A 15,299-nucleotide genomic window follows, 5' to 3' on the forward strand; every position below is an offset into this window, starting at 1 on the left:
ATCAATCTTATTGATTTTCACATAGAACCAATTTCTGGTCTTATTGATTTCTCTATTGTTTTCATGTTTTCAATTTCATTTATTTCTGCTCTAATCTTTGTTATTTCTTTCCTTTTGCTTGCTTTGGGATTAGTTTGCTGTTCTTTCTCCAGTTCTTCCACGTGGACAGTTAATTCCTGCATTTTTGCCTTTTCTTCTTTTCTGATATAGGCATTTAGGGCAATAAATTTCCCTCTTAGCACTGCCTTTGCTGCGTCCCATAAGTTTTGATATGTTGTGTTTTCATTTTCATTCGCCTCTAGGTATTTACTAATTTCTCTTGCAATTTCTTCTTTGATCCACTCGTTGTTTAAGAGTGTGTTGTTGAGCCTCCATGTATTTGTGAATTTTCTTGCACTCTGCCTATTATTGATTTCCAACTTCATTCCTTTATGATCAGAGAAAGTGTTGTGTATGATTTCAATCTTTTTAAATTTGTTAAGACTTGCTTTGTGACCCAGCATATGGTCTATCTTTGAGAATGATCCATGAGCACTTGAGAAAAAGGTGTATCCTGCTGTTGTGGGATGTAATGTCCTATAAATGTCTGTTAAGTCTAGCTCATTTATAGTAATATTCAGATTCTCTATTTCTTTATTGATCCTCTGTCTAGATGTTCTGTCCATTGATGAGAGTGGTGAATTGAAGTCTCCAACTATTATGGTATATGTGTCTATTTCCCTTTTCAGTGTTTGCAGTGCATTCCTCACGGATTTTGGGGCATTCTGGTTCGGTGCGTAAATATTTATGATTGTTATGTCTTCTTGTTTAATTGTTCCTTTTATTAGTATATAGTGTCCTTCTTTGTCTCTTTTAACTGTTTTACAGTTGAAGTCTAATTTGTTGGCTATTAGTATAGCCACTCCTGCTCTTTTCTGGTTGTTATTTGCATGAAATATCTTTTCCCAACCTTTCACTTTCAACCTATATTTATCTCTGGGTCTAAGATGTGTTTCCTGTAGACAGCATATAGAAGGATCCTGTTTTTTAATCCATTCTGCCAGTCTATGTCTTTTGATTGGGGAATTCAGTCCATTAACATTTAGAGTTATTACTGTTTGGATAATATTTTCTTCTACCATTTTGCCTTTTGTATTATATATATCATATCTGACTTTCCTTCTTTCTACACTCTTCTCCATACCTCTCTCTTCTGTCTTTTCGTATCTGACTCTAGTGCTCCCTTTAATATTTCTTGCAGAGCTGGTCTCTTGGTCACAAGTTCTCTCAGTGACTTTTTGTGTGAGAATGTTTTAATTTCTCCCTCATTTTTGAAGGACAATTTTGCTGGATATAGGAGTCTTGGTTGGCAGTTTTTCTCTTTTCGTAATTTAAATATATCATCCCACTGTCTTCTAGCTTCCATGGTTTCTGCTGAGAACTCTACACTGTCTTATTGGGTTTCCCTTGTATGTGATGGATTAGTTCTCTCTCACTGCTTTCAAGATCCTCTCTTTCTCTTTGACCTCTGACATTCTAACTAGTAAGTGTCTTGGGGAACGCCTATTTGGGTCTAATCTCTTTGCGGTGCGCTGCACTTCTTGGAGCTGTAATTTTAGGTCTTTCATAAGAGTTGGGAAATTTTCAGTGATAATTTCTTCCATTAGTTTTTCTCCTCCTTTTCCCTTCTCTTCTCCTTCTGGGACACCCACAACACGTATGTTTCTGCGGTTCATATTATCCTTGAGTTCCCTGATACCCTGTTCAAATTTTTCCATTCTTTTCCGGATAGTTTCTGTTTCTTTTTGGAATTCAGATGTTGCATCCTCCAAATTTCTAATTCTATCTTCTGTCTCTTTAAATCTATCATTGTAGGTATCCATTGTTTTTTCCATCTTTTCTACTTTATCCTTCACTTCCATAAACTCTGTGATTTGTTTTTTCAGTTTTTCTATTTCTTCTTTGTGTTCAGTCCATGTCTTCTTCATGTCCTCCCTCAATTTATCAATTTCATTTTTGAAGAGGTTTTCCATTTCTGTTCATATGTTCAGCATTAGTTGTTTCAGCTTCTGTATCTCATTTGAACTATTGGTTTGTTCCTTTGACTGGGCCATATTTTCAATTTTCTGAGCGTGATCCGTTATCTTCTCCTGGCCTCTGGGCATTTAGTCAGATTTCCCTGGGTGTTGGACCCCACAGGTTGAAAGATTTTTCTGTGAAATCTCTGGGTTCTGTTTTTCTTATCCTGCCCAGTAGGTGGCGCTCGTGGCACACGTTTGTCTACGGGTTCCACCAGTGAAAGTTGCTGTGAGTCCTTTGACTTTGGAAAACTCTTGCCATAGGGGAGGTTCGGCAGCCGAAGCGTCTTGGAAGAATGCCAGCTGGCCCGGGGGTCTGAACGCGGGGAGGGTCGCCGGACACCGCAGTACGGGAGAGCGCCCGACCGAATTTCCTAGTCAGCCCGGGGCGCCAAGCGTGGCGGGAGGGCGCCAGCTGCCGCAGCCCGGGAGAGTGCACTGTTCCCAGCCGGACCGGGGAGTCACGTGTTTGGAAGGGACCCCCCGATCACCGTTCTCCGCAGTCTGGGGATTTCCGACCCAACTCTCTCAGTTGGTCCGTGGGGCCTCGCGTGGTGGGGGTGCCAGCCGCCGCGGCCCAAGGGGACCGCCTGCCCAATTCTGCCAGCTGGCCTGGGAAGGAGGAAGCGAGGGACTCCGGCCGCTTGCCGTCCCGCCCGGGAAAGCCCGCGCCCCTCGGCGATCTCACCGGAGCAGGTTCTCCCAGACAGTCAGCCATTCCAGGATGGGGTACGCCGTCCCTTTGATCTCCATCGTGGCTCTGGGAGCTGCTCTGTATTGTCTCCACTCCCCCAGTAGCTGTTCTGGAGGAGGAAAGGTGAGGGTGGCAAGGCTGTCGAGGCCGGTGGCGGAGGAGCCGGTGAAGGCGGAAGAGGGCACGGTGGTGGTTGGAGAGCCGCCGGAGCAGGAGGAGAAAGGGAAGGATAAGATGGCAGATGGAGTGCCGCCGGAGCAGAAGGGGGAAGAGGGAGAGGAGGGCGGGTGGGCTGGGTGGCTGGCGGGGCGTGGGCGCCGCGCGCCGGGCCGGCGGACAAAGAGGGAGAGAAGGGCGGGCGGGCTGGCTGGCTGGCGGGGCATGGGCACCGGGCCGGCGGACAAAGAGGGAGAGGAGCTCAATAGCCTTTAAATCTGAAACAATTCAACATTTTTATTGGCAATGAATGATTAAAGACTACGCCTACTTTATGAAAAAAGGATGTTAGTAAAATTATCAGTATTTATTATCATCACCATCAGCACTTCAAAGTCCTGGATTTGTGAGTGATACAAGCTTAAACAGATGCCCAGCAAACAATAAAACATGGCATGGTCTGTATTATCAACTTGTTAATATAGGCCTTTGGTACAATGTGAGGGGCATGTTGTGAGTAAATGGGCCAATGAAATACACTCCAGAATATCTTAATGCCCTTATATAGCACTCACTGTTTCACTTCTAAGTCTTACTAATATATTTTCTTTATATATATATATATATAATATACTATATTTACATGTATTATATGTCCACATACATGTAAATATATATATTTGGGATATTCTCAACTTCAAAGAAAGGAAAACAAACTTTCGAGAGGAACCTCCATATTGGCAAGGTTAGGTTAGCTTCTTTGAAATCAAATTCACTGATTCTCCCTCTCTAGTCTACTTCCCACTACCTGCCTCCATCCGTTTTTATACGAATACTCTGTACTGGATCTTTTATAGCTATTATTCTGTGCTGTGTTTGCATACATAAACAATAACATCTACATATAAAACACTGCAGATGCTTTATGAATGACTCTGAACATGGCCTTCCTGAAACTCCAAGTGCCAAACTTTGGCTCTCTTCAGCCTGTGGAGGGTCGACATTCTAGTTACTTAGTAGTTCCTAGTCCTGGAAGTAAAGATGTGGGTCCCTGACTAGTTAGAAGTCTCTAATCATCTCAAATCAGCTCCCTAATGACAGGCTTGATCCAGAGCTCCCTGCTCCAACAGATTCTCTGACTCCATCAGATTTCAGTTCATTATTAATAAAGGTACCCCCAAATTTAGCAGCTTCAAACAATAACCATTTATTATTGTCCACACTTATGGCAACCAGTTGTAATTCAGCTAATCTAGGCTGGTGGCTTTGCTTCTCACTTCACTTCTGTGGGTTGGTTTGAGAGGCCTTGTTCCAAGTGTCTCTCATTCTCCATGGAAAAATGGCTAGTTAGAGCATGTTTTTCTCATAGGGACAGCAGAAGATCCAAAGAGCCTCCCACTGGCCAAAGCAAGTCAAATGGATGAGTCTAGAGTTAAAGGGCACATAAGCATACCCTGCTTATAGTGGGAGAGTACCGCAAAGTTACATCACCAAGAACATGAAAGTATATAGTAATTCTCTATTGCTGCATGACAAGTTACACCAAACTTAGTGGCTTTAAACAACAGTGAACATTATTATGCCCCACAATTTCTGTGAATCAGGAATCACTTAACTTCGGGTCTCTCATGAAGGTTAGTCAGGATATTGGCTGGGACTGCTGTCATCTGAAGGCCTGACTGGGGTGGAGGATCCACTTCCAAGGTGGCTTGCTCATAGCCCTGGCAAGTTGGTACTGGTTGCTGGAGGGAAGCCTTAGTTCTTCTCCACATAGTCCTCATGACATGTTAGCTGGCTTCCCCAGAGTGAATGATCCAAGAGAGATAGAGAATGTGGGGGTGGGAGAACACTACTTTTCAATACTCTAGGCTCAGAAGTCACACAGCATCACCTGTTTCATAGTCTATGCCACCAAGTCCATTTCACATTCAAAAGGAGAGGAATTAAGTTCCATCTTTTGAAGGAAGATAAGTCAAAGAATTTTCAGACAAATATTAAAACCACCAAAACATTCTCTTCATTACTGAGGAGAATGAAGAATTGAAACAATGATCCAGCCTACCATACCATCCTAATTTCCAAGTTCTCCCTCACACTTTTTCACTGTTGTATGCCTTTATATATGATGATTATTCTGCTAGAATAGTTTCTTTCTTCCTCTGGCAAAGCCCTGATCTTCCTTCAGGAGACAGTTTGACTATACTATTAATGTAATGTCCTTCAACCCCATTCCCCAACTGTCCCCCCACCCAGCAAAATTACTAGCTCTAACTTCATCTCCCACATCCTTACTTGATAGCTCCAAAAATACATTCACCCTGCTTCTGCCATAATGTATATAGGAACATACATGAGTTTATTTATTTTTGTGCTTTTTAACTGGGCATAATATCTGGCACATAGCTGGTACTCAAATATTTGCTAAATGAGTAACTGGATCCTAATAGTTCCAGAATGGAAATGCTATGTTCTGTAGAGGAAGTGATTGAAATTAACCTGTACAAACATCCTATATTTCTAAGTATTATCTAGTTTGCACAATCTGCAATGTAATATTTTTTATGGGAAAATGCTGCCTAGAGGGTACTTAGCACCAATAAAAGATTGAGATATGTAAAAACAAATTAAAAGATATTGAACATTGACTCAATTCCATAAAAACACAGTTAAGAGAGTAATAAAACAGAAGACAATTGTAAATCACTTAAGTTGGGAGGTAGGATACCTGCTGAACTACTGTGCTCTCGCCCTATACTTGTTTCCACTGTAAATATTCTTGGTGGTTATTACACGCCTGTGTTATTTCAACACTTTTCCAGATGTCTCTTGGCTTCTAATTTCTTTGGTTTCCTATTTATCCTCTTCACAGCTTCTAGAATAATCTTTATCAAAGATTTTCTCATTGTATAAGAGCCTATGGTGGTTTCCTACTGCTTACTATTTTAAATCCAAACAAACGCTCAAGAACTACTCATTGGTCATCTATTCTTTTTTCAATATCACCCTTCCCTAGCAAGGTCCCTTTGCCCCAGCTCTGACTATGTCTTAATCTCCACTTCAACTCTCCATACATATATACTTGATTTGTCTAGTGCAGTTGCTAATGCTATTAGATACTCAATGAGTATTACTGATGCATTGGCACAAGGAAGTACCAAAGGCTGGGGAAAGAGTCACTCAAAAGGAATAGAGGGAACAATCCTCAGAGTTCAAATAGGGCTAGGAACAGTTCTACTCTCGTCAGAGTGGAAAAACTCAGAATTCATGAAGAGCAGTACAATATTCAGAAGGGTATCTTGCCTCAGTAATAATGGGGAAAATTAGCCCTAAACTAAAGGCTACTGTAGTTTTATCTAGCAAAGCTTATAATGAAGACCTTAAAGGATTAAACTGTTTCTAGTAACAGCTGTATTCCAGAAGAAAGAAAGCTCAAGAAAAGTTATAGAAATAGAAAAATATCTAGCACTTAACAAAATAACACTCACAATGGTTGGCATCTGATAAAAAAGAACCAAGCATGCAAAAAAGCAGGAAAATGCAACACATAATGAGGAGAAAAAACAGTCCATCGAAACCAACTAGAATTAACACAGACTGAGAATTAGTAAACAGATATATTAAAAGTTTTTGTGAGTACCCTTCATATGTTAAGGAAGCTGGAAGAAACACCGAGCATGTTATGTAGAAATATATAATGTGTAACTTGGTGACCTTGAATTCACAACAACAGAAATAATCCAAAATGAAACACAAAGAAAAAAAGACTGAGAAAAAAAATGAACCGAGCATGAGTAAGCTCTGGAACAACTATAAGCAGCCTATTATACATATAATTGGAGTTCCTGTGGAAGAAGAGAGAAGGGAAGACAGAAAAAATCTTTAAAGAAATAATGACCAAAATTATAAATTTGATGAAAACAACAAACTCGGAGATCAAAGAAGCTCAATGAACCCCAAGCACAAGAAACACTTAAAAAAAAAAAAAAAGGCATGTGTGCTGGTTTAAAGCTGTTATGTACCCCATAAAAGGCCATGTTCTCTTAATCCCTCCCTGGGGATTAAGAGGGACAGACCTATTGTTGGGTGGGAACTTTTGATTAGGTTTCCATGGAGATGCAACCCAGCCCACTCAAGGAGGGTCTTAATCCCCTTGCTGGAGTCCTTTATGAGAGGACAAAAGACAGAGGAAACTCAGAGAGAGAAGCTAGGAAATGAAATTCAGAGTTTACTTTGGAGAAGCTAAATAAGGATCCAAAGACACTAAAAGAGAAAATGCCCTGGGAGAAGCAAGAGGGGCCCACAGGAGCTGAGCTATTTTGAAACCAGAACAAGGAAAAAAGAACCAGTAGACCAGCAGTTGCCATGTGACCCTCCCAGGCGACAGAGGCACTCCAATGCCAGCAGTCTTTCCTCAGAGAAGGTATCTTCCTCTTGATGCCTTAATTTGGACATTTTCATGGCCTTACAAGTGTAAATCTGTAATAAATCTCCGTTGAAAAAAGCCAACCCATTTCTGGTATATTGCAATTCAGCAACTTTAGCAAACCAAAACAACATGTCATAATCTACTTGCTCAAAACCAGTGGTAAAGAGAAAATCTTTAGCATTTTTTTATGGTCCAGACATGATCTATTTTGGTAAATGTTTCAGGCACAAGCTTCCAAGGGTCTCTCCCTGTGAAGTCATGCAGGACCAACTTCATTCCATCAGCATGTGACAATACCTGTCTACCCTGGAAGCTCATTAGAGGCTCAGTATCCAGGGCTTTTATTTGGACTGGTCACATAGGTACTCTCTGCCTAGCATGTATTAAAATTTGAGACTTCCAGAAAGAAAGCAGGGGTTTAGCATAAAGCATATTGTCTACCCAAACACTTTAGGTATAATGAATCACCTTTGTCAGTTAGGGAATGGTGGGAATACTCCCCAAATCCAAGTTCCCAGATATTAGTCAAGGGCCAGCCTCACAGGAAGCCCTTTCTAAGGACAGTAATCTCAGGCTTGCTATGTTAAGATGTAATATAGGGATATATAGAAAATATCCACGCTTTTGGATTCAAGAATCCCACTTTCAACTCCGTACCCTCCCACCCCAAGGAAACAGGATGAAATTAAGCAAAGTTAAATTTGTCAAGATATTCCTCTTAATATTGTTTAAATTAAAAAGCTAAAAACTGCATAAATATCCAAGAACAGTAAGCAGTGAGACAGAAAAATAAATAGCCATTAAAATGACATTTTGAAGATTTTTAATGACAAAAATTAGGCTGATGAAAACAATTGGTACACAAAATTATATCAGACAGAGAGAGTAATAAGTCCAATACGTAAGAAATACAGAATGAAATCTAGAAGGAAATATACAAAATATGGTCATGATTCATTTCTGGGGTTATATAAAATATATCGGTTTCAAAGCCAATTTTGTTAAAATGTAAAAAATTTAGTGAGTGCAGTAATGTGCACAATGTATAAGACAGAACTTGACTAAGAAACTTTTTAAAAAATTGTGAAATATAACATATATACAAAAAGCAATAAATTTCAAAGTATATTTTAAACAAGTAGTTATTGAACAGATTTCAAGGTCTGATATGGGTTCCAGTTCCACAATTTTCAGGTTTTTCCTTCTAGTTGCTCCAACATGCTGGAGATGAAAAGAAATACCAATATAATGATTCAACAGTTATACTCATTTGTTAAATCCTAATTTCTCTGTTATAACTCTTTCTCCTCCTCTGATTATCCTCCCAATCTTTAGGGATATTTGGGTTATGCTCATTCTAACTTTTTCATGTAAAAATAAGTTGTTACAATATAGGATAAGAATACAGAACTGGTTGATGTTCTGGGAAAGACAGGCACCTCTGGGTTTCAGGACTTATTTGGCCTAGGAACCATCCGAAGGTTTTAGGTTTCTGAAAAGTAAACTTAGTGTGTGCAATTTTTGTATGATCTCAATATTTTGTATGATCCCTGGGTGTTCTTTAGCGTTAACAGGAATGATGTTGGTAGGGGGTTGGCAAACCATGGCAATTAGCAATATCTAGCTGAAGCTTATATAAGAGTAACCTCCAGAATAGACTCTCGACTCTATTTCAACTCTCTTAGCTACTGATACCTTATTTTATTACATTTCTTTTTCCCCCTTTTGATCAGGAAGACACCGTCAATCCCACGTGCCAGGGCCAGGCTCATCCCTGGGGTGACTGGAAAACTCTTAGAATGACAAACTGCTATTTAAAAATACAATTTTTCTATTTAATATGCTTCTTTCTTCAATTAATTAATGTAAAGAAACAGGTAAAGGGAAGAGAAAATATTTTCTTATAAATACTAAAGAAAGCACAATGACTAGTTTTTATTAGCAAAGAAACCATTTACAAACTAGCAAATGCAAAATTTAAAATTAAAAAAATATATTTTTAAATGTAAAGAACAAAGGATGGATTCCCTAAATAATTTCTATGTTTAGAAGGTCATAATTTATACCCATATTCTGTTAAGTATTATGAACATAAATCACATAAACATTCATATTTTTGAGGAGAATATTTCTGATGATCCAGTTTCAACTTCCCTCCATTTGCTTTAATGCACCTACCCTAGTCACATAGATATACTCTCCAAAAAACTACTTTTGTACTATCCAGATTCTCCATCATTACATTAAGTAGCTATATAGTAAACAGAAGGCTATTGTATCCTCTTATCCCTGGAAATGGTTTGCAGCTTATTTTAAATCACAAAGCAATTATTTTGTGAAATGAATTGGCCCAAGGCTATAGTGGTTGTATAACTGAGATCTGCAGAGCAGGCCTCACTTCCCACATGACCCCCACTTATGGCTGCTTCCCAGTTGTGCTAGAACACTAAACCTTGACGACACTCCGATGTGGAGGCACTGTTCTCTCTGCCTGTGAAGCCTTGCCTCCTGGCCCAACTCAAATAAAACTAAGCTCCGAAGAGTAACTGCAATGGCAAGCATATGCCAGAAAAATAGGTCAGATTTTTCTGGTTAAGAAGGAAAATATGGTTAACCTAAATTGGACCTCCAGCACAAATGTAGGTATCAAGAAGCACTCCGACCACTGCAGTTCAATTACGATATGCATTTTTGTTTCCATTTTAAAAAAAGAATCATTCTTTAAATGGTTTGACTATATTCATAGAGTTACCTGCTTTAAAAGGGACTACAGTTCTTAAAAAGCCTGTATTTGGAGAGGAGGAAGGGAAAGATGACAGATGAACAAAACATTGGTATAGGTCCTTTGAGTAAAATTTATAGCTGAACAAAAGTCAGGTATTGGTGCTTGCTAAGTGGTAGTTTATGCATGACCAAGAATCCTTCTAAGACTTTGCTGCTTCCTCTTTTCTATTCCCCAAGAAAAAAAGAGAATATATTAGAAAAAGCATGGGATTTGGAAGCAAAAGACCTGGGTTAACATCAAGACATTGCCAGGCACACAACTGCAAACAATGTTCAGACACGATGCTTTTCAAACCATCTGTCATTCTGAATTCAGGCTTTTCCTCTATAAACTAGGAATACCAACAAATGTTACCCTTTTCATAGGTGATCATATACAAAGAAAGAATAAGCTAACAGTTTAGAGTTATCTAAACATTCTACTATTGTTGTTGCTATTAGGTGTGTCTGTCATATAAAAAATACGTAACAGACATTTACAAAATTATTAATGAACTGGGTTAATTACAGAGGACAAATGGTAAAAACAGATAAATTAAGAACCTTAAAACTAACAGTAATAACACTTTTACTTAAAAATTAAATATTAATCGTAAAATCTTAATATCTTATATTGAACTAAGTTAAATACCTTAGGAATAGCCCAGATGAAAACAATGCCTCAACTGCCTGAATAAGTCATTGTAATCATCCCTTATAGGATGGGATCTCAGGGATGGCAGATAGCCACTGCCAAAGCAAGTTTCATTAAGGTAAGAGGTAGAAGAAGAGAGGGTTATGAGCTACGTCTCTGGAGCTCACATCCCAGTTAACAAGTTGTGTGAATTCAGGCAAATTACCTAATCCTTTCCCATTGTGGTTGATCACACATCCTGACCAGGTCTCCAATATACGAAGAGCTGCTTGGGTGAGGTTGCCTAGCAGGAAATGTGGTTCCCTGAAACAAATGTTAGCAAATGTGCAAGGTGCAATTCTTCACTTTCATTAACCACTCTCTGAACCATCCAGGGTTCCTGGGTTATACTTTTAAATTTCTCACTCAACTTGCTTCATGCCCTGTTTCACTTTCAGTAAAATTTATCTTTTTTTTTCCCCAAATGGAAATGTCAAAAAGCTTAAGATGTGCATACATGCATATTTTTTCTAATTTTCTATGAGTGAAATCTTGTTAATATGGAGCTAAAGAAGTTAGAATAATGAAACACTAAGCTCGGAACCCCTTATAATAGTGTATACTACATTAAATGACAGTTGTGGCCAATGAAGCAATTTCTTCACATCCACTATCCTACTGAAACGAAATAACTGCATTTTAAGGAAATAAAACCTAACCCTTCTTGAGATGTCCTGCTAAATGAGTCAAAAAGCTTTAATTCTAGAACTATAAAATTTATCAAAATAATCCAACTGTACAATCATCCAACTTCTTATCATAGAGGATTTAATAATGCAGTAAATTCTGGATCTTGACTATATATGATAGTCCCCCTTCCCTCCCCACAATAACCAATCATCTTGGGATTATGGCCCATCCTTCTGGGACATGGAAAGCCCCTTCCTGTGGGGAAAGGTTGAGCCCAGCTGCCTTGGCACAAGATGCTCTTCCAGCCTTCCTTCCTGGTGACAGTGCTACCTGCTAGCCAGAAGGATTCTAGTGTCTACTGGGCTGCTGCAGACTGAACAGACTGTGAATCCAGCAAGAGAATAAGAGGTTGTTTCAATTGGCTAAATCTGCTATGTACTAAGCGTATGGCCACACATTTGTGGCCAAAACATTAAGCTAAAAAAAAAGTCATGTACAATTTAAACACAAAACAAGATTGACACTTCGTTTATTAATTCCAGTTTTGTCCTGAGGATTTTTAATCTAACACTTTACAATGACTCTGAAATCCTTACCTCTGTTGAAGTAAAATTTTCATGGTATACTCCTTGTACCAAGTCCATTAGAGCACTTGCTAAGAGTTCCACAACCTAAAAAACAAGAAAGATAAATTAAACAATTAAAAATACATACCCCTATTTTTGCCTGAGAAGGCTTGATATCAAGACAGAATTTATATTTTAAAAAATGGGGTTATGTGCAAAGATCCTAGCAAATACTGTTGCCCACCTGGATATTAAAGCTGTGATTCATTTTTTTCAGTCATAATTCAAGTAAAAAAAATCTTGTAAGCACAGCATTTGACTACTATACACAATAAGCCACTAATAACCATTTTAAACATAAGCTGAAATTTCAGATAACTAATGAAATCTTAACTCAATTTATTTCCTGCCTGTTTATTTCTGTCAGGTGGATACTTTTTCAATATCACCATCCTGGGAACCATCATAACGCTAATTTTCATTCTTAACACAAAAAAGAGAAGGAAAATAAAGAAAATGGTTAACCTTTCAAATGTATTCATTTTGTTGTACTTAAAATGCACTGTGGATATATTTGGTGCCCAGGGCCACTGGGTCAAATGCAGAACAAAAGAAAATTTTTTACAAAAGGTACAATATTGAAATTATATTCATCAAACCTACATTATCTTCAAGACTCAGGCTACTTTTTTTCAATTGATCAAAATCAACAGCTTTGAACTTGTTTCAGAATATAAAACAAGTAGAAAACAATAAATGGTCTCTTTGGAGCTGCTGTACAATTTAGAGTTGTTTCCATAAACTTCAAGAGGACAAAATAGTGGAATTTATTATCATATTCAATGCAGCCACTGCAAAAAAGAATTCCTTAAGGCAACCCCATCTGCAGCTTACCAAGTCTTAATATCTTGTATATTTAATTTCCTATATATTATGCAGTCCTATATCCGATTCTTACTCTTTGCTTCCTAAAATTTAGCATAGTTCTGATTGAATTAAAGATTTGGTTTCAGTTTTTATCATTCTTGTAACTGAAGACATTAAGCCAAAGGATAGAGGCCCAAACTAGATACTTCAATCTCAGGTACCTTGGATTTAATAAACATTTTTTTACAGGCAAATTACAGTAATCTGTAGAAGGACTTGCTTTAAAAATATAACACATGAACATTTATCTCCAAATTTATATTTATATTCATAGTGCATAACACGCAGGGCTGCTGATATGGAAATTTTGCTGATTAAAAGCATATTTTTTTCTAGTTCTACAGATGGGTTAATTTGTAAGACCTATACAAAATCTTTTTTTTTAAAATCACATTGCCCTTTAGGTAATCAAATACTTAAGAAATATTGTAGCAATATGAGCAGCAGAGGAACTGGAAGCACAATGATCCTACAGTATTACCAGATGTGTTGAGTTATTTAAGTGGGGAAGAGAGAAAAATGAATGGATTTTTTTCCCCCTGAAGGTATCAGATAAGCCCTATTCCCAAATCCAGGAGGATTGAGTATCGCCAATAGGTCTACGAAAGACTGTAACTAAATGCACTGCATCAGATTGGATTACAGTTTATATAAGCAACATCCTAAGATCCCACTGATGGCTAGACACATAATACAGATCAATCACTCATTAAGAAATGTTATGGTTTTGAAACAGTTTGAGCTCTGAGACCAGCACTAGTAAAGTAAAAAGGTATTTACAGAGAGAAAGCCGGACACCAAATGTCACAAAGATGGCATGAACTTTTAACAATGTATGTGGCTGTGATAACCAGAGCTTTCCCTTACTTTCTTGAAACTCCAGATCATGCAAAAGGAACAAAATCTTTTTGTTCTCTGACTCTTCATCTCTTAATTCAATTAGTAAATAAAGGCAGGCCTGTACTTATATGTGTATAATTTATAAGTAACCTGGACTTAAAATGGCCATACTTACTTGAGCAGAATACACTTCAATGTCTAATGACAATCATCAAGGAAAGATTTTAGGACTTTCTTGGGTTAACAAGTAGAGGAAGGAAAGAGATTGGAACAGCCTAGGGGAGTTAAATGTGCCCCAGGTAAGGTGACTTACTTGCTCAGTACAAATATAAATTCTTCTCTCTTGACTGAAATACTTACTTCACTTTAAAAATTATATCAAATATAGATATATTTAAGTATTCTTCTTCTTTAAAGTCATAGATATTTCTAGAAAGATCACAGGGCTACCAGCTACTCACACTTTTGTAAGAATCCATTTTATAAATTAATTCAATGATCTACTTTTCTTTGTTTTATTACTTGGATTATTACCAAAGGCATTCACCTGTTTAGATACCTGTTGTTCTTAATATTTAAGAAAGCACTCACTTAATGACAATTTTTCTTTCGGATTCTTAAGGAATGATTTTTTCAAGCAACCCAAAAATGCAAACAAGGATAATGGCAGGCAGGGGAGAATCCAGAGGCCTAAGTGCCAGATCTTCTTAGGTTAAGTGCTCCAGCGCCAGACTCCTTGGTGCTCTAGATAAGAATAACCATTAGACACATTCAAGGACTTTTGTCTCTCAGGTGCAGGGGACAAGCAAACACTTTTTTTAAAAATATGGAACGCTTCACAAATTTGCATGTCATCCTTGCGTAGGGGCCATGCTGATCTTCTCCGTATCGTTCCAATTTTAGTATATGTGCTGCCGAAGTGAGCATAAGCAAACACTTTCTAACAGAAAAAGAAACAAGCTAAAAAAGCTCAAAATTGGCCTGGGAAGACTAATAGAATGGAGAACTGTAATGAAACAGGGGAGAAGACTAGAGGTCAGAGGATCTAGATTATACTTCAAGGAAGGCCTATTACTAATTTTGCCATGAGATTCTAGGCAAATCAATTAATTTCTCTGAGCTTTGGTTTTCCTTGACTATAAAATAACGAACCCTGTGAGAGTTGATTCCTTAAAGTCATTCTCAGCTCTCAAATTCTGAGCTTCAAGACAAGTGCAAATCTTAGTATTTGATGTATACATTTGAAAATTGCTTTTTCATAAATTTTAACGTAAAATATTTGCTCATGCTATTATTCCTATCTGTTTTATTCATATGGACCTTTCCCTCTGTTTGAGCGCAACTGATCACCTTCTTTGGGAGAGGAGATGGTGAAAGAACGATGACCGGAATGACTGTAACACATTCTTTAAAAAAAAAGCTGGCTACAAAACAGAACAGGATGATAGATATTTCTAAAATAAAACGAGACTAATCTATGTGTTTATATATACAAACAAAAAAGTCTGAAAAGACAGACAAAAATATTCACAATGAGAACCTATAA

General features: G+C 38.0%; 1 protein-coding gene and 1 non-coding gene across 5 annotated transcripts in view; both read right to left on the reverse strand.

The window, feature by feature from the left end:
* The window catches only part of PDSS2 (decaprenyl diphosphate synthase subunit 2), a 383,533-nt gene that overhangs the window by 103,099 nt on the left and 265,135 nt on the right, over positions 1-15,299 (reverse strand). For all 4 annotated transcript variants that reach the window (XM_077162555.1, XM_077162557.1, XM_077162556.1 and 1 more), the window contains exon 4: positions 12,017-12,091. In XM_077162555.1, the coding sequence (XP_077018670.1) occupies positions 12,017-12,091 (75 nt within the window). The remainder of the gene's footprint in view (positions 1-12,016; positions 12,092-15,299) is intronic.
* On the reverse strand, positions 14,574-14,680 carry LOC143685290 (U6 spliceosomal RNA). The gene has a single exon (XR_013176536.1). It is a non-coding gene; the product is annotated as a U6 spliceosomal RNA (small nuclear RNA).

The sequence above is a fragment of the Tamandua tetradactyla genome, chromosome 5, assembly GCF_023851605.1.
Source record: "Tamandua tetradactyla isolate mTamTet1 chromosome 5, mTamTet1.pri, whole genome shotgun sequence".
In the NCBI taxonomy this organism is placed as follows: domain Eukaryota; kingdom Metazoa; phylum Chordata; class Mammalia; order Pilosa; family Myrmecophagidae; genus Tamandua; species Tamandua tetradactyla.